This window comes from Heliangelus exortis, chromosome 16 (assembly GCF_036169615.1).
Source record: "Heliangelus exortis chromosome 16, bHelExo1.hap1, whole genome shotgun sequence".
Lineage (NCBI taxonomy): Eukaryota > Metazoa > Chordata > Aves > Apodiformes > Trochilidae > Heliangelus > Heliangelus exortis.
Window position 1 is genome coordinate 14,778,846 of NC_092437.1, and position 19,576 is coordinate 14,798,421.

At 47.0% G+C, this 19,576-nt stretch overlaps 1 protein-coding gene across 3 annotated transcripts in view; it reads left to right on the plus strand.

Annotated features, from left to right (window-relative positions):
* The window catches only part of NDRG3 (NDRG family member 3), a 60,284-nt gene that overhangs the window by 16,048 nt on the left and 24,660 nt on the right, over positions 1–19,576 (plus strand). For all 3 annotated transcript variants that reach the window (XM_071759435.1, XM_071759436.1, XM_071759437.1), the window contains exons 2-3: positions 13,786–13,891; positions 16,965–17,000. In XM_071759435.1, the coding sequence (XP_071615536.1) occupies positions 13,835–13,891; positions 16,965–17,000 (93 nt within the window). In that variant the 5' untranslated portion in view covers positions 13,786–13,834. The remainder of the gene's footprint in view (positions 1–13,785; positions 13,892–16,964; positions 17,001–19,576) is intronic.

Sequence of the window (19,576 nt, forward strand, 5' to 3'; positions counted from 1 at the left end):
AAACTTCTGCCATCCCCAAGTTTTACCAATGAATTTATTGTACAAGAATATAACGTGGTTTTAAATTAAACTCCTTGATGAGTTTTACCTTTCCATTTTCACACATACTAAACCACCTCATGCTTGTGTGGAAGCTGTGTCTGCACCCCAAAACGTGCTGGTTTGGGATCTCCCTGTCAGCTTTGGGAGGGATGGCTGATGCCAAGTGTTTGTTGAGTGCCAGTGATGGCTCTGCCACTCTGCAGTGCCCCTTGCCCATGGGGTGGCCTCATCCACTCTGTGGCTGGGTCCTCACTCTGACATGGCTGAGTAACACAGCAAGCAAACAAGTAATGCAGACTGGCAGCTTCAGCATCCTTTGCCAAGGGAGTATTCATATTCTTTAAGTCCTCTTAGCTTCTCATTTGCATTTGGTTGCTGTTCTTTATGGGATTTTCTGTTTTGCTCATCTGGACAAAGTTCCCAGTTCTTTTTAAATTCCAGCCATTCCCAGGATTTTCCTGCAGGGTTTGTGTATGAGGTGACTGTCTTTATCCTTTCATAGTGGCATAGAGATTACCTGGGCTTCCCATACAGTATTTTTAACAGTTTCCAGGGTCCTTGTAGGTGTCGTTCTTTCTGTTGCTTTCTCTATTTTATATTTTGTTTTGACAAGTGATCTCTTTTTTTTTTTTTTTTTTGCTTGAAATGGATGGTATGTGAGCCAGATTTGCTGGCTTTCTATCATACTGCTGAATTTAGCCTAGTTAATATTGAGTTTTCTACTGAAAAACAGGTCCTTCAAAGGATCATTCCATGGGATAATACATCTGAAGGGAGCATCTGTAAGGAGCCCTGCTCCAGTTTCATTCTGAGAAACAGGTCCCTTGGAACCCTTGTGTGCCCAGTGCCACTTGAGGGAAGGGGCCAGGGCCTGGCACAAGGACATCCCAGTGTGGGGTTGAGGTCTCAGTACCTATTTGCAGGGAGCTGACAGCCTCGGGCAGGCTGAGCAGGCTGGGTTTGCTGCTGAAGCATTTGTTGGCATTTTCCATCCTGTCTCTGTGGTGTTCATGCAGGTGTTTACAAACTGCTTCCAGTACTCACAAGGGAGGCTGCTCACAGTGGCTGGAACAAGGCGTGCTCAGTTGCTGCATCCTGTATTTCCACCCTCTCTGAAATAAGAAAGTATGATCTGTTTTATCAAAGAGCTTCTGCACATCTCAAACTCGTGGCATGAATGCCCCTGCTGATACGTAGTGGATGTTGGTTCCTAGCCCTGGTTACTCAGGTCCAGGGAGTACAGTGAAGGCTGTAGTGAGTTAACTGCTTTATTTCTGTATTTGCCAGCTCTTTATGTTGTACACGCTCCTCAACTTAGCCTGCAGGATGTGGAGGTGACTCCAGACCTTCTGTCTGGTTGTTAGTACGTGAGCAGGTCCTGGTGTTCGGGTGGCTGTCTGTCTGATAGACTCACCCAGCTCACCACAAGAGCAGAAAGTGAGCCTGGCAAAAGGCAGCATTAAATCTGCTCACGTTGCTGTCAGGCAGCAGACGCTGCCTAAGGCAGGGTTTGGGTCACAGCTGCAAGGCGGTGGAGGAGCAGGAAGAAGAGAGCTGGAAGGTATAATGTTCTTTTTCAGGGGCTGTGTATGCTGAAATAATACCCTATAACAAGAGAACTCAGATTAGCAGACCGAGTTCTGTTTTATATTCTGTATACACTTTATCTAAATTGATTAGATTTGGCATATCTTGAAGTTGAGTGCAGGCCCCTGCGTGTCATCTGGCAGTGTCATGGACATGTGCTTTATCCACTCTGTGATTCAACTGAAAAAAAAAAAAATCAACCCTGTTTCTTACAATCAAATCTCAAGTCAAGGTCTTTATACTTGACAGATTTAGAAAAAAAGTGGTACACAAGGAGCTTTTCCTCAGTTAGTTCACAGGTCCAAGTGAAAAGCAGTTCTGGAAATAACAATTGAGGAGGCAGCAAGCAGATCTGATTTGTCACACCACTGTGGAATCATTGACCTGATGCAAGGGAAAGAGAGGAAGGAATTTCTGTCTGGCATAGAGAGGGAGGACAGGAGCCTCCCTTCTGGCAGCAACCCAAAATTCCATTAAATGAATAATGAAATTGCATCCTGACTTCTTTGTGAATTGCTCTGTATTTGTTACTGGTTTTAACTGTGTTGATTTGAGTTGCCTCTCCTCTTCTGGCCAGCTGCCTGAGAAGGGGCCTAGAATTCAGCTTGACACACATAAGGATGTTTTCTGCTTGACAGGCAGTTCACAGGCTGGAAGTGATGGAAGTGACAGCAGCACAGGAGTTGTGATGGTCTTGAAGTAATGACACAGATACTTTAGAAAAGGTCCTTCAGATGATGCAGGATGGGCAGTAAGCCAGACTGAAAGAGCTTGTTCTGGGAAGCTCCAAGGAGCAGAGCTACATGGGTAAAGAGAAAATGCATTTAATTAATGAGTAAAAATGGGGGGGAATAATAAAAAATTAATTTTGGCAATTTATTTTTCATGCCATGTAAATAAGTTCCGAAAATTTACATCAATCCTGTGAATGCCTCTTATGCAGTTAGAGCATATTAAAATAGTGAAATTACTAACTCCTGGGAGCTAAATCTGTCTTCTGTGTTCTTATATTCAATAGACCTAATTATCTAATGCTATACAATATGTATTTACTGTGATAAAACTTCAAAGGTCTCTCCCATGTCTGGGGGATAACTTGGAATTAGAACGGGTTTAGGTTGTAGATGTTGAAATGTTTGATCAGCTTTTGACTGCAAGTATGGTATTTTCTGATGGCCAAAATACATTTATTCAAGTTTGAATGAAATAAGAAGAAAAGTTTGGTTTTGCTTTTCAAAGACATTCGTAGAAGTGCTTTAGATGTCTGTACACAGCACAGTGATGGAGGGGTTTTAGTTACCTGACTGAGCTGACACTAGAAGGGTCAGGTTTGGGAGGGCCCTCTGGAGGTCTAGTCCAACCCCCTTGCTAAAGCTGGCTGACCTGGAGCAGGTGGCACAGGATCACATCCAGGTGGGTTTTGAATGACTCCAGAGGAGTCCACGACCTCTTTGGGAAGCTTGGTACAGTGTTCTGTCACCCTCCAAGTAAAGAAGCTTTTCCTGATGTTCAGGTGGAACTTCCATGTTCCAGTTTGTGAGGAACATTCATCCCCTGAGATGAATCTGCCCTCATCCTCCTGGCAGCCACCACATCTCAATAATTGCAATGAGATCATGGTCCTGTGATCACACACAGCTTTCTAATTCATCATCTTTATTCCCCATGCTGCGTGCTTTGGTGTACAGGCAAAGCAGGGAGTCCCTCCCTTCAGGACAGAGCTGAGTACACAGGTTTCCCTGGAGAGGTGCAAGAGAATACTCCATATCCATGCCACTGGTTGGCCTTCAGGTTCTTATCTTGGGAGGCACCTAAGGAGCCTTTCTCACAGCTCTGGTTGTCCTGGCATACACCCTAGCTGGATGTGATGGCATGAACATTTTCAGTTTGAACCCTACACCCACCAACTCCTTCAGTTTAAAGCCAGCCTGCTGCCAGAGATTCCCCTGTCTCTTGTAGGTACATGGATTCCATCCCTTCCTATTGGCTTGTTGTCAGCAAAGACATTATCAGAATTCTGTTATCAGAAAAGCCAAAACCATGGCAGCAGCCACCAGCCATATAGCCAGAAGCTAACGTACAATGTGTGCCCGTTTCTGGCTGCCCCCTTGCCTCTAGATGGGAAAATAGAGGAAAAGATAACTTGAGCCCCAATATTTTTCACTTGTTCCCCCAGGGCTTTGTGATCTTCCTGCGTTCTACTCAGGTTCTGGTGTTGTTCATGGGCATGTGGAAGAGCAGCAGTGGAGAGTAGCCTGTGCCCTCGGTAAGCAGTGGCACCCTCATGGCAATGTCTTGGCTTTTGGCTCCAGGAAGGCAGTGGCTCTCTTGTGACTCCCTGCCAGGTGGGCAGATGGGCACCTTGGTGCCACTCAGCAGAGCCAAGCACGATGAGCACTCAGCATCCTGTTTGCAATACCACCTGTGTGCTGTCTGTGCAGTTCTTCCTTGTGGGTGTCTACTGCTGGTAAAACCAAATATCTGGTTTTAGTTGTGATCCTGGAGGGTGGGGACTGGCAGAGACCTGCTTTTTGGGGTCACCAGGGTCCAAGGTGCTTCATTCTTGGTGGTGTTACTGGAAGATGGTTCTGAAGCCACCTGTCTAACTCTACCTCAGATCCTCAAGTACTGCACAGCCTGTTAACCATTACCTGTTGATTGACAATCAGTTGAAGATGACCTAGCAGTGTGCCCAGGTGGCCCAGAAAGCCAATGTCATCCTGGCTTGTATCAGGAATAGTGTGGCCAGCAAGTCTAGGGATGTAATTTTCCTCCTGTAGTCAGCACTGGTGAGGCCTCACCTCGAGTCCTGTATCCAGGTCTGTGCCCCTCACTTCAAGGACACTGAGGTGCTGGAGTGGGTCCAGAGGAGAGGGACGAGGCTGTGAAGGGATAAGGGGGAAAGGTATAAGGAGAGGCTGAGGCAGTGGGGGTTGTTTATCCTGGAGCAGGGGGAACCTTACCATTCTCTACAGCTCCGTTCGGGAGGTTGTACTCAGGTGGGGTTGGGGTCTTCTCCCAGGCAGTGAGTGACAGCAGGAGAGGACATGGCCTGAAGCTGCCTCAGGGGAGGTTTAGGTTGGATATCAGGAACCACTTCTTCATGGAGAGGGTGATCAGGGATTGGAATGGACTGCCCAGGGAAGTGGTGGAGTCCCCATCCCTGGAGGTGTTTAGGGAAAGGCTGATGTGGCACTGAGTGCCCTGGTGTAGCCAGTGTGGTGGGGTCAGGTCATAGACTTGATGATCTCAGAGTTATTTTCCAGCATTAATAAAATTCTGTGATTCTATAACTTGGGCACCTGATGGAACAGCTCATCACCCCATGCACACTCAACCCACCAGAAGGGTTGAGGCCTTCAGCCTGCTGTGTTTGGTACCAGCCAGGGGTGCAGGGACTCCCTGAGCCTCCCGCAGAGGTGTCTGTGGATCAGGGACCAGAGCTGGGCTGCTTCTGAGGTGCTGACAACCACGGAGTGACCTTGGGTAGCGTGGCTGTTGGAAGGGTTGTTTGCAGAGATTCTCCTGGTGTGAAGGAGAGTGGAGTGGAAGATGCTAGTTGTAGGTATTTAGTCTTGAGCACTAAGTAAAATGGGTATTAGGAAAAAAAAATACTAACTAAACTACTGTGAACTTAACTTCATTAACATCCTAAAATACCCTCCTCTAAGCTGGACTGACACCTACTCACAGAAGCCACCCACCCTCTGACCATTCCTTCTAAAAAGCAAAACACTATTTAACCATTCATTCAGGCGAATGATACCCATATGCTTAGATAAGGTAATTTTACATTTTGGCTGTACAAAAGAAACCCCGTGTTAGAGGGGAGGTGTGCTGGCTCGGGGCTGGGGGGGGAATACTGTCTGCCAGCCCTTCCTGCACGGAAACCGCTTTTTGCCTAAAGAGCTGGGCGCTGTGTGCGGGTGGCATTGCTGCGCTCAGGGACAGCAGAGGGACCGCGCAGGGGGACAGCAGAGAGACCCCGGCTGGGGACATCACTGACGCCTCAGTGGGGTTTGGGGGGGGGGGGGGGGGGGGGGAGAGGGGTCACTGCGCCCTTCCCGCGCAAACCAACGGCCTCGCCACGCGCCCCGAGGCACCGTTGCCCTGGTAACGCCCGGCTCGCGCCCGCCTTCCCGCGAGAGCTGCGGTCGCGGCGGTTGGGCCGGTTGGACCCTCCCCCCCCTCAGCCGCCGCCTGACGGGAGCCTGCGGGTCCCCAGCAAAGCGTCCTAGGTAGTTCCAAGGTAGTTTTATTTTTTAAATGAAAGTAACTCTACACGCTGCCCTGAGGCGTGGGAGCCGAGTGCTTCTCTGCCATCCCGGTGGCGCGTCACGCAAATGAGTTAAAAAAGATCAATCCCGCTCGCATTGCGAAGTGCGGGAAGTGAGGTCTGACCAAGTGTTGAGCTAGACCGTAACTTTAATGGTGGTTCCTCCCACGCAGCGAGAGGCTGAGCGGGGTGTGAAGCCTGTGTTTATCAATGCACCTTCATGTTTGGGAGCCAGTGGAAACGCAGCTATTTCAGTGAGATAAATAGCGTGCAAAATCAGTGTTAAATTTTAGTAGATGGAAACGTGGTGCTTGGTGATAAGAATCACTGTTAAAATCTCATTTAAACAGATTTCCAATCCAGCTTGCTTTGGAGTGCTTTATTTTGCTCAGTGGGATACATACTCATTTTTCATCATTTCTTTTTTTGCTTCAGATGTGGATTAGTGGGAAGTGTAGTTGAAACAAAGCAGAAAGAAGCTTGAAAATGGAGCTGTGAAGGGGACCAAAGGAGCTGATTGGAGAGAAGTGTAGTGCTAAGGCTTAGACAACAGGCCCAAGACCTGTAGAAAAATCCTGTCTTTTTTTTATTAGTAACCTTTGTATCAGTGGGTATTGTATTGGGTTATAACAATAATTATGCTTATGCCAGCACCTAACCATCTCAAAATACCATTTTTGCTGACCTGGCAGCTGGAGACAATATTTTGGGAAACCCTACCACCCATGTCCTGGATTTTGGCCAAGTCTCAGTCTTGGTTGGTCTGGGGGCATAAACCAGGCAGTTCCACATAGCAAAATATGCAAGTCATTTTGATTTGCTTATGGTTAAGGATATAAGGCTGGACCCCTTGCAGGGACTTCGGATGCCTCCCCTAGGAGTGGATGCACCATGTAGGATTTTCCCACTTGCCAGGAAGGGCTCTCCAAATCCTTGCTACAACCAGGGCTCCCCAGGGACTGCAGATCTGGTGATGGGAACATCTGACAGTGGGGATGGATCTCTCTTCATCACTGTCTGTTCTATGTAGCAATGATTTGATGCATTACTGTTTGTTTGTCTGCTTTGAGTGCTTTGTTTTGTAATTTTTCTTATGGCATGTTTTCTGTTTTATTTGGTTATCAACAGTAAAACACATCTCTTTTCACTCTGGTGTCCAGGTTTCATTACCATCCTCAATCAGCAGAACAAGCAACCAGATTTAATCATAAGCTGCTTAAGAGTAAGCTGCTGCTGAAGAGACTGATTTCCCCACTTGCCTGGTGTCAGGTCAGGGCATGTATAGAGCTGGTAAACAGGTTATGAACCTTCCAGTTGGGGCAAATGTCCAACTGAAGCCTTCAAGAGCCCTCAGCCATACCAGGGAGGGACCTCCTGAGCCACTGGAGTTCAGTGGAGGGGAAAGCACCTTTGAACACATCCATTTGAACAGGGCCTTCACTGTCAAACTGATAGAAATGGCTCTGTGGTTCAGTTTGAGTTGTGCAAGCTGCTGGATAATGCAGGTGGTGCTTTGGATTGGTGCCACTGGGTAAGAAAAGGACATGGAAAATCCACCTGAATTATAGCCACTTCTTATTTCATCTGTAGTGGGGAGAACAGCTTGTTAAGGGATGCTGCAAAGCTATTTGGAAGAGATACTGTGACCAGAAAAGGCTCTTTCAGAGAGAATAATTTGCATCTCTTTTATTGGAGAAATTTCTCATTCCTGTTTATATCCTGGATATCCCCACTCTAAAATTTCTTGGACTTTACTGGGGAAGTGTTCCAGGTACTGGTCCAGGTAACCCAAAACAATTTGAAGACTTACCCTTCTTGCTTAACCATCCTTACAGATGATGCCTGTAAATTCAGATGGTGACTGAGGGTGATGTCCTGCTGGCTGAGCCCAGTTATGTGTGTGGTGGTGGGATGCTGCTTGTAATGAGAATTGGACTCTTTCTCCAAAATTAATGGAGAGCTGGGCACAGACCTCTTCCTTACAAAACCATGGTTAAATGTAGGTCTCATTTAAACTCCTTAGAAGTACATTCAGCAGGATTTCTGTCCTGGGTGTGGCCCAGATTTAGAGGATGTTAGAGTGCTGTGCTCTGAAGCTGCTGTGCCTCGTGTGCAGTGAATGTAATTTCTCTCTGCAGGTTTGCAGTTTGTCTTGGAGGTGGAGTGCCATGTGGTACATTCCCAAAAATGTATGAGCTGGAATACAAACTGAGTAACTTAGGAAAATATTTTGAAAGTGAATTTGGACCATTTGCCTGTTTTCTTGAAGTTTACCGTGTCAGCCAGCATTTCAGGATAGAAGACAGGGTCATGCAGGTGGTTAGGAGCAATACTGCTGTGAAGAGGCTTACAAAGGACTGAGGAGCAACATAACAGAAATGCTCAAGGGTCTCAGAGTCCCTAAATGGAACTTCTTTTACTTAAGATGCCAAGGCTGCACCTGCCCAACCAGCCTGAGGAACCTTGTCAGGCAGTCTGGTGGTGTGTGTGTGAGAGAGAAGCAAAGGAGGCACAGAAAGCAGGGATCCCCTTATGTACAGAGGAGAACACTGTAGTCAAAGCTACACAACACTCACAGCTGGAGAAATGCCTGAGCTGCAGCCTTGAGGTCTGTGGGTAGTTTGCTTTTTTTGCATTGGTTGCAATTTCTGGGTTTGTTTCTCATCTTCTTTTATACATTGTGGAGCAGAGGTACAGGACAGTCAGTCTCTCTGTGCCCAGCAGGATGATGGAGCAGATCCTCCTGAAGGCTCTGCATGAGGAAAGTGTGGAGGTGGCTGGTGGCAGCCAGTGTGGCTTCACCAAGGCAAATTGTGCCTGACAGTTCTGGTGGTTTTTTGCAATGAGGTTGCAGTTTTGGGGCACAAGGGGAGAGCAATTGATGTCATCCACCTGGAGCTGTGCAAAGCATTCAACATCCTGCGTGGCATTCTGGTATCTAAACTGGAATGGTAGGGATTCAATGGATGGACCACTTGCTGGATAAGGAGCTGGCTGGGTGGTGGCACTCAAGGAGTTGTGGTTAACAACCTGATGTCCAAATGCAGAGCACTGATGAGTGGTGTTCCCCAGCAGCCTGTACTGGTTTAACATCCTTGTCAGCATCATGGACCGTGGAGTTGGGTGCCCCCTCAGACAGTTTGCTGGTGACTCCAAGCTGTGTGGTGTGTGCTGGAGGGAAGAGAAGCCATCCAGAGGATGAGAGGTGTTCTCATGCTGACCTCAGGGAGCTCAGGAAGGCCAAGTGCAAGGTCTGCACCTAGATCAGGGCAATCCCCAGCACAAATACCAGCTGGGCAGAGAATGGATTGAGAGCAGCCCTGAGGAGGATGACTTTGGGGTGTTGGTTGATGAGTAGCTCAACATAAGCTGATGATGTGCCCTGGCAGCCCAGAAAGCCAACCATGTCCTGGGCTGCATCATCAGCAGATTGAAGGAGGTTTTCTCCCCCTCTGTTCTTGTGAGAACCCACCCTGGAGTACTGTGTCCAGTTCTGGAGCCCCAGCATGGAGCTTTTGGAGCAAATAAAGAGTAAGCCATGAAAATGATCAGAGGGCTGGAGCAGCTCTGTTCTGGAACCAGGCTGAGAGAATTGGGGTTTCAGCCTGGAGAAGAGAAGGCTGCAAAGGGGAGACCTTAGAGCACCTCCCAGTGCCTGAAGGGGCTGCAGGAAAGCTGGGGAGGGACTTGGGACAAGGGCCTGGAGTGACAGGATCAGGCAGAAAGGTTTCAAACTGAGAGAGGGGAGGTTTAGATATTAGGAAGAAATTGTTGGGTGTGTGGCTGGTGACCCAGTGGGGAGCAGGGCTGCAAGAATGTCTCCAAATAGAAACTGGAGGCAGAGTGTGGTTCACTGCTCCTGTGCATGCAGTCTCTAGGACTCACGCTCTTGACTCACAGAACTTACTTCAACACAACCTTTTTTGTATATTGAAATTATGTAAATTGAGAGCACCTTTATCTGGGAGTAAGCATGTGAGCATGCATTTCAGATTTTATTTATAGGTAGATGGTTCTTTCTGAGGCTCACTTGCCTTGGTTTTTTGCAGCCTTTTGTGTCCTACCCCAATTTCTAGTCTCTCTACTAATGATTCACCAATTTTCTTTCCTCAATTCTTGTCTGACTGGTTTTCAAAGTGTAGAGTCTACTGCAGCCTTCAGTAGCCTTTGGAAGGGGATGGATGGCTTAAATTGGGGTATTTGAGTGTATTTATATTCATATATAAATGGAGACAAGGAATACTTCCAAAGCAGGTGTTTCTCAGACATTTATAGAAAAATGTATGATTTATGCAGAGATCATTCCAGGTGAACCTTTTGCTTTGCCTGTAGCCTGTCTTCTACAGGCTCTTTGATGTGCTATGAATATTTCTGCTGCTGGTTTGGTCATATTTTAAACTTTCTCTCAGCTTAAGAATTTAGATTTTTGTTTCTTTAAATAACAGGAGGAGTGGAGGGAGAGAATGGATTGTTTCCTGGGCAGAGACATCTGCAGGTCTTTTACAAGGAGTTCTTGACATAGTTGGAGCCCAGGTCACCAATACCCCCCCCTTTCCTTTGCCTCTGCATTTGGAGATGTGCTTTCCCAGGCCTCTCTGCCATTCTCTTCCCAGAAAATGCTGTGGCCTTTTTTTGACAAATGTGTCCTTTTGCTGTGTTTTAAATAAACAAAAAAAAAGTTTTTATCATAGCAGGGAGCTCAGGTGAAGCTGTACTGAATAATCATGTAAACTGAGTCAGATCTCCTGCTGTGATAAAAAGTCACCAGATTTTGTCCAGGGCAATCATGATCGGATTGCTAAAACCTTGAGAAGAGGAACATCCGTGCATCTGTCTGCAGAATATCCTCTAAACATATTCTAATGAAGTCCTGAGCTGTGACAGTCATTTTCTGGAGCATTCACAAGTTAGTAGATGGGCAAGAGCTGGTTCAGCAATAAAACATCTGCTTGCAGGCAGTGATGGGGACCCCCTATACCTTTTCCTTGGAAAAGCTGTGAGTTTCTAGGGTAGAAGAAGAAACTCAGATTTGCTGGAGAAGCAGATTGGAATCTAAAGGTTTAGAAAATAAATCCACCAGCTAGCTGTCTGTGTATATTTACTCATTCTGCCTGATTTTGCTGTCAGTTCATCAATTTTCAATGGCTTCTTGGCTCACCTTAGTGCTCGTTCCCCTCTGGCCCCTTTGGGTGCCCTGCAGCCAGGGTGACATTCTGGTTTCAGCTGAGGAGCCTCCAGTCTGAGTGCAGCAGCCTCATTGCAGAGCCTGTGTCTGACTGCATGAGCCCCGTGGGGTTAGGAAGGTAGAAGGTGGTCTCCTCTTTCAAGGAAGTTTCAGCTAATTCTGAGCCCAGCATCCAAAGCTGCAGCCTTCTTGCTGCTGCCCAGCTTGCTTTAACAAAGGAGCAGCAGAGTGCAGCTATTTGTTGCTTTGGCCCCTAGAGCCCTTCCTCACCTTGGAGCAGTGTTGGGCCAGGAAGATAAGGATCAGATTAATTTCCGAGCAATGTTTTGTGCAACTGTGGTTGCATCTAAACACCAAGTATGAAACTGTGGTTGAAGAGATAAAAGCATTTGATAATCCTTGTTTTGAACACGTACTTAGTTTTCTGCTATTCTCAGATAGCAAATTACTGACAATGTAGTGCATGGATTTATGAAATGCATCTGTTTCCCTCTCTCCAGACTTGGCACACTTCATGGTCCAGCACACTTGTATCAGCAGCAATGTCCTCAGGCAGATTTACTCAGGGTGGATAACAGCTCTGCATAGCTCAGGGGAAACCAGGAGATGCACCTGCAAAGCTTTAGTAAAAGTGTCTTCAAGCAATCTAATGCAGAGCAGGTGGTGCTCTGAGTTGTTCTTTAGTCAGTCAAAGCTCTGTAGAGAGTGATTATTCAATGTGCTGCTTCACTGCAGACAGATTGAAGCAGAAGTGGTAGTTCTGAGCCCAAGATCCATGAGGCACAAGTTTAACTTAACCACTCACTTGTGTATAAAAACCCCCAGAGAAAGGTGGCTGGTGTGTGCACAGTTTTTTATCATCATCATTTTGGTTGGCAAGGATCTTCCTTCAAGTCCAACCATCAGTCCTACACCACCATAACCAGTAAATCATTTCCCAGAGCACCACATCTACCTACTTTTTTAATACCCTCTGGGGCACCAACTCCTCCACCTCCCCAGGCAACCTGTTCACCATTCTTTTTAATCCTTTTGAGGGAGTGGATCAGTTTCTTGGGCTCTCAGGTGACTCCAAGAATAACCATCACCTTCCTGCCTGCATTGAGTCCAGTGGGTGTCTTTCCAAAGATGGGGAGCAATGAGCTCTCTAGGTAATAGGTGGTTGTTCTAGTCCTGGCTGTCAGTGACTGCAGGTAGACTTTACAAAGCTTGTTTGAAACTCCTTTGCTGTCTGTACCTTTGTAGGATGCTGTTTTGGAGAGAACCTGGTAGATGCTGAGCTTTTAAATCAATCCCAATGTATGCAAAAGTTGCAGTTCCTTAGTAGAAAATATTTTTTTGTCTCCCTGATGCCTCACCAGAATTACAGTAACTGCCTCTTCCTCTGCAGCTTACAGTGCATTAGATAAGGACTCCCACTGCTCTCCTGAATAAAAATACATAGTGGGATGAGGGGGTGCTGCTGGTAAACAACCTCGTTTCTTGGAACTCTCACAACTGGTGTGTTTTACAGCAAAAAACCAAAAATCTGGAAAATAATAATTTCAAATTTCCCAGAGCAAAGGAGCTAAACAGGGCATTGCTATGGCTCATTTTCAGAGGGAAAAGGTGTTATTATTTGTTTTGAGGCAGACTGGCTTTAGCTGCACCTGGCACAAGGGGGATGATGAAAATGTGAAGCTTTGCACAGCGTTTGGAGTGACAGGAACCTCTGCTTCCAGGGCAGTGCAGGTGTGAGTGGAATTAAGGTGACTGGAGAAGCACAGTTCTCTTTTTCTCACTTCTTTCCATCCGTGGTTAGCAGCAGAATATTTTGAACAAAGAATTTGATATGTGACGGTATTTGAGAGTCTATCTCCAGCACACTTGGCTAACACCCAAGAAGCCCACCACATGCCTATTCCTGTCCCCACTCATGTCCATGTTCTCTTATTTCATCTACAGGAATATGTATAGTTTCCTGCACAACTATATAATCTGTACCATCAGTCATGATTATCTATTGCCACAGCTTTCTTCATAGTCCTGCATCTGCCTGCTCTGGAAATTCTCCTGTCTAGAACCACAGGTAGAGCCTCTGGAATGCAAATGAAGCCCCTGGTAAACTGCCATATTTTTCTGCCATCATCATTATTGTATTTATACTAGAAGATTTCTTTCCTGACTCCATGGCAGCAGTGATTTCCCATAGACATATGGCAGCCTCTCTTGCTGTTGATTACATTTTTTTTCTTTGATGACTCTGCACCACCTGATGGAGGAGGATTGTTTGGGCTGCACAGTGTCACCCAGCACCTGTTCAGCTGGTGCAGCCCTGTAGTGCCTGGATGCTGGGGGTCAGGTGTCTGGATTCCTGCATACTGAACACAGATTTCCTCTCTGCTGATTCAGTCTTTTCCAGTTCATTGCCAGACAGATTATGGCTGAAGCATCAGCACTGCATGGAAGCAGATCCAGACTTTTGAGTAGAAAGGCCTGAGCTTTCAGGGAGAGATTCCAATGTGCAGGGAAAGGAGTGACCACTGACATTCTCAGTGCAAGGATGGCTGCTTGCCTGTTCTAGGGACAGGTGCTTTCAGTCTGTGTATCTACAGCTCTAATGAAAGGCCATAAAGCTTTCTTTGCCAAGCAACTTCTGTAATACTGCTTCTAACAGTTCTGTAATACTGCTTCTAACAATACACCTTTGTTTCAGAATCATCTATTTGCTGCTCTGAGCATCAGTTGGCTTCACTTCCAGAACCATGGATGAACTGCAGGATGTTCAGCTGACAGAGATCAAACCACTCCTGAATGACAAGGTAATGCTGGCTGCTGCTTTGCTCTCAGGTGTACTCTGGCTGACTTTATGGCTGGCAAGGAGCCCTTATTGCCAGTCAGGAAGAACAGGTTGCCCAGAGGAGCTGTGGCTGCTCCCTCCCTGGCAGTGTTCAAGGTCGGATTTGATGGGCCTTGGAGCAACCTGGTCTAGTTGGCAGGTGGCCCTGCCCATGGCAGAAGAGGTGGAGCTAGGTGAGCTTTAAGGTCCCTTCCAGCCCCAACCATGCTGTGATTCTATGAATCTGTAAACAGCTTGAAGTACCTTAAGTACTGAAAAATGGTAAATGGGTCCCCACTCTGGTAATCCACCACCAAATACTCTTCCAAAGCCTCAGGGAAAGACAGACCACAACAGTTCAGGGAAGTTTGGAGTCCCAGACAAATATTATGTCATGCCTGGACTGAGGATTTACAAAGGCAGGGCAGAAATTGGAAAGGTGGTACCATTTCTGACCTGGAGGAGCTGTGGGACCTCTTAATAATTTCATGCTTGTTAGAGAAACCTTGGATTGTATCAATTTTCTATTTTATGTTTTTTAAACTTCTGTTTAAAAGCTCCAGCCCAACTGGAGCAGTCCAGGGTCATACTCTTAGTACCTAAGTCATTATGGGCCATCCCAAGAAGATCCTGAGTCTTGGATCTGCAAACTGTGGTAACAAGCAATGTGTTTTGGTCACTTCACACACCATCAACCTTGACTGTTAGGTATGGAAAGAGATTCCCAGTGTTTGGTGTTTGATGGCTGGTATCAAGAGCTACTTTGTGCTGCCAAAGAATTCTTTATCCATTCTGTGTGCTTGCAGAAGACTCTGCTGTCTAGTGCAGACTCCCATCAAAATGGATGAAATCTCTGGAATTCTGCTACATTTCAGCCTGTGCTGTTTAGTTTTTGCTCATTTCTGCAGTGTGCTAGCTGTTTGGTATCTGTAAAATCTAAAATGCAGCTGACATCTGCAGATGCCTATTCTTACAGCATGATGCAGACTGCTTAGACTTTTACCATACCTTAAACCTAACTTTTTCAAATGTCTTCAGGGAGGGTGAGCCTTGTAAGAACAAAAATAGTGAATACCACCAGGTAAAAGTACAGAAAGGCCTTAAAAACAGTTTATAACTTCAACATGAGAGATAAACATCTACAGGAGACAACCTTCCTAAATGCAGTGCTCCAGCCCTTGCTCATGATTTTTCTAGGATTTTCCCCATTTGAGTTCCAGAGGATAGATTTCCCTTGCTTCAGAGAGCTGACTGAAGTAGGAGGTATTGAAACATTTTTCCCACTTGTAGGTTTTCAGTGTGTCAGGTACTGCCTCAGCACTCCAGTCATGTCCATGCTGTGGAGTCATCTGCACAGCCACTTCTCTTTGCTAATAGCTGGTTTCAAGCTTGAAATTATCCAGATGTGCTTTTTAGATACAGTTTATTGATCAGATGGGTGTGGTGCCATAACCTGCTGTGCTCTGCAGCTTAAGGGTCCAAAATGTACTGAGCAGGCAGTTCACTAAGATTTTACTGACCAGCCCTCTTTAGAGGAAGGAGTTTGAGCCACCATGGATTAATGGCCAGAAATAGCACAGTAAAACTGTTAAGGTGCTAAAGGGTGAGTGCTCATGAACTCTTCTGATACAGAGGATGCTGTACAGAGAAAAGGATTAGTAATCCTTAACACCCAGGGGATTTCTAAAGCAGACTTGCAGGGATCTCAGTTAGGGCCATTTGTTTACATGGGCTAAGAGTACTCAGCTAGAAGAAAAGTTTGGGGTGTTTCTGGTGCAGATGTGGTCCTAGTTGTAATTTTAGCACTAAGGTGCTCTGGCTAAAACTCAAACACTGCCTCCAGTCCTGGTGTCCTCACCATGGGAAGGACACGGATCTGTTGGAACAAGTCCAGAGGAGGCCACAAAGATGATCCAGGGGCTGGAGCAGCTCTGCTACGAGGAGAGGCTGAAGGAGCTGGGATTGCTCACCCTGAAGAAGAGAAGACTCTGGGGGGACCTCAGAGCTGCCCCCCAGTCCCTGAAGGGAACCAGCAGGAAAGCTGGAGAGGGACTTTTCATCAGTGTCCAGTGACAGGACATGGGAAAATGGATTTAAATTGAAGGAGAAGAGGTTTAGACTGCATCTCATGAAGAAGTTCTTTAGTAGGAGGGTGCTGAGACTCTGGCCCAGGGTGCCCAGAGAAGCTGTGGCTGCCCCATCCCTGGAGGTGCTCAGGACCAGGTGGGATGGGGCCTTCAGCACCCATGTTCAGTTGAGAGGTGTCCCAGGGCAGGGAGGTTGCAGTAAATGATCTCTAAGGTCCCTTCCAACCTAAGCCATGCCATGATTCTATGATTCCATCTCAAATGATTTGTTCAGCCTTTTGCAGCATTTGACAGCACTCAGTAGTGTCACTTGTTCTGTGGTCAGAGCCAGAGTCCTGGGAAGCACAGGGGCATACAGATGAGTCCCTGCAGCCCTTCAGCATGCAGCACACCACACGGCTGCTGTACTGACTGTGCCTGTCTGTGTGTGCTGTCAGGCTCTGGGAAAAGTCAGCTGTGGGTCGGTGAGCTGCACTCTGGGTTCAGCAGCACACAGGTCACTGTGGTTGCTGGGGAGTGGCACCACACACGCAGCAGTCACTGCAGAGTTCCTGACTGCAGGGTTTGTTTTCTTGAGCTCTTTGTGTGAGGTGTGAGTGGTAGTCCTGCATGAGTTTTGCACCCAAGTTGATAATGACACCAGGACCAGACAAAACCCAACCTCATAACCAGCCTGACTTTGGGCAAAGTCCTTCCTGTGTACATCTGTCCCTGCTTAACTCCTGTCAGCTCAGCTCTGCCCACAGGTTCTCTCCTCAGCTGACAGCCCTGGGACAGCCCCCAGCAAACTTGTGTGGGTGAAGTTTTCCAGTATGGGTTTCACATTGTGCTGGTGTCCTGACTGCAGTCAGGCAAGACTGTGCTAAAGTAGAGAGGTCTGTGAGGGGAACTTCCATGATCATGATATTGTTTGAGGTGTTTTGCTGATGCACTGTGCTAAACTCTTCCCCTCTTGTGTTTTGTTGACAGAATGCAGCTCGCAACTTCCAGGACTTCGACTGTCAGGTAAGACACATGCAGAGACAAGGATCTATGGGCAGTAATGCTGAGAGAGAGAGAGATGAAAAATTCTGTATTTTAATTTTAACTCCTGTTAAGGTTTAACCAGTAAGAATTTGAAATATGTCCAGTTGGCAGAAATTGCCCTTCACCATTTCATGCAGAGCATGTTCTGAGCTCTGAAGTGCAGATTTGGACTGCTCTGCTGAGGCTTCACAAGATCTCAAAGGATGGCTGGTCTCCTGAAAAGCAGTTTCTTTGAGACATGCAATATGCTCACGAGCTGGAGCTCTGCCATGTCCCATCTGGTTCACTGGCTGGGGAAGGAAGAGCCTGTGTGCTCTGTCTGTTTGTGTTGAGAGGAGATGCGAGTCACCTGCTGCCCCAGATACAGCACCCCTTCTTTTCTGGGCCTGGGTCATGAAGTGGTCTTTTTTCTGGAAGGTTATTCACCTGACAGAGTAGTGTGGAGATGAGCCTGGGGCTCCTGGTGCCATAGGAATAATCCTTTCAGAGAAGCTGTGGCACCACAAGCACCCAAGACAGAGGGTGAATTCTTCGTTAGGCAGAGCAGAGCTCTGAGATTCCGTGGTGTGTTCTGTAGAGCACAGGCTGGATTCCTGTGCTGGGGAACCTTGCTGGCTTCCCCTCAGCATGCTGGTAGGCAGCCAGCTGGGTTCCTTTCTCTTCAGCTGCAGGAGGCTGCTGTGTCTGTGGTGTTCTGCTTGGCACGGGATGGGCTCTTGCTCCTGTGTTACACCAGTGGTGTGGTGAGGGGGTAGAGCTGTCAACATCATGTGAAAGCTTTTAATAAAAGTCTGCTGCTGTAGATGATTCCTGAAAACCTTCTGCAATCCTGTGCAAAACAGAAATGTAATAAATACAGTCCTAAGGAGGTAGCTTGTATTTTTTCCATCTCCCAGTTACAGACACCAAGCAGATGCCTCATCTGGGCAGGCACATGTCTGTGAACTGCTTTAGCTTGATTCTTGGGGGGAGTATTAGTGTTACCTTGAAGCCTATGAGTACAAAAAATACAAATCTTAGCATGTTGTAACTTTAGTGTCTAGTCTTAGAAGAAACAGCACTGTTAGGCAATAATTTCTGTTTTAATTAAGGTCAGTAATGTGTTTAGAACACTTCCTATACTGTCTTGTCTCCATCTGTCTTTCTGCATCTTTCCAGTCTGCCAGAGGTGCAGTGTGCTCATGGGTTGGGTGAGGAATGGGTAGAGATAAGTTCAGTGCATTTGAGTAGGAGTGTTAGGGAGCAGAGGCACTGCCTGTTTGCCATGACTGGAAACCCAGAGCCAGAGCACATCAGCCTTCACTGCAAATCCCCTTTGGGCTTGCCCTGCCTGCCTGCCCTGTACCAAAGCCCAGAAGCATGGGTGGTAGGAGGGAGTCCCTGTAGCAGAGCTGTGCCTCACTGCTGCCTTTTCTCTCTGAGCTTTTCCTTTACAGGCAAAGCCTCTTTGTGCCCTTTTTTAAAGAACACCCCAGATCTGAAGCTGTGCAAGTCCCAGACATGATGCTGCAACCACCCACTTGTGCACTCAGCCTGTCCTGGTGCTGTCTCCTGCTGCTCCCTCTCTGCCCTGGGGCTGAGCTGCACAGCCAGGGAGGGACCTTGGGAGCCCTGGGCCAGGGAGGGACATGCTTGTTGCTTCTCTGTGCTTTGATTTAGATCAGCAGTGAGCTGGTGGCCATGGCAACAGTTGGGCAGGAGACAAGATGTTCCTTCTAGGAGCCCTCTTGGTAATTCATTTAGAATATTTTTTTTTAAGCAAGAAGTTAACACAGTGTCTCTTGTGAATGTAAATGTTGTCCCAGCCCCACCTCCCTCCAGCATCTCTCCCTTCGTGTGGTTTCAGGGCACATCTGGCTTGCCTGGAGTGTACCCCAGGGGCTGCTTTAGGTCTCAGTTTGAAATCTGTCAGGATAGGTGGTGTGCTGGCTGCTTGGGAGGTTCTGCCTCAGTTGATCACACCAAGATCTGTACTTAAACTTGAAGGCTGAGCTCTCTTCTGTTGTCCTGTAAAAATTGCTATTTAACCTGCAAAGCACATCTGGCTGCCACGTTCAGGCCTCTGCAAAACTGGTGTGTCTTTATTTACCAGTGTTTGAGAAGGGAGAAGTGGAAATTCAGAAGTTTGCTGGACCTTTCAGAGAAGGGGAGAGCCTGTTGTCTAGAGAGAGACTTAAAAGCACTTAGGTTGAGGTAAGGGTTTCATTTGTCCAGAATTTCAGAAGGAGGAGTAGCTGTGGGTAGTATCTCCACTTTACTAGAACAGGCAGCAACTGGCCCCAAATCCCTGAAGGCTGATAACTAGAAGATAGTTTTCAGGTACAGTGCAGTGAAGTTCTCAATCAGCTTTTGATAGCAGTACCATGTGCAAGGAACCTGGTGGGTTTTAAGACAAAATATAGGGGGCTTGTGGGATAGATTGTATTGTCTGATACAGCACAGTGTTTGCAGTCTGAGAGCCTGACATCAGTGATGGAAGGCCTGCATTCCAGACCTTTTTGTTTTCTAATAGTTGGGAAAAAAGCCTGTTTTCCATAGAGATAAAGCTGTGGTTT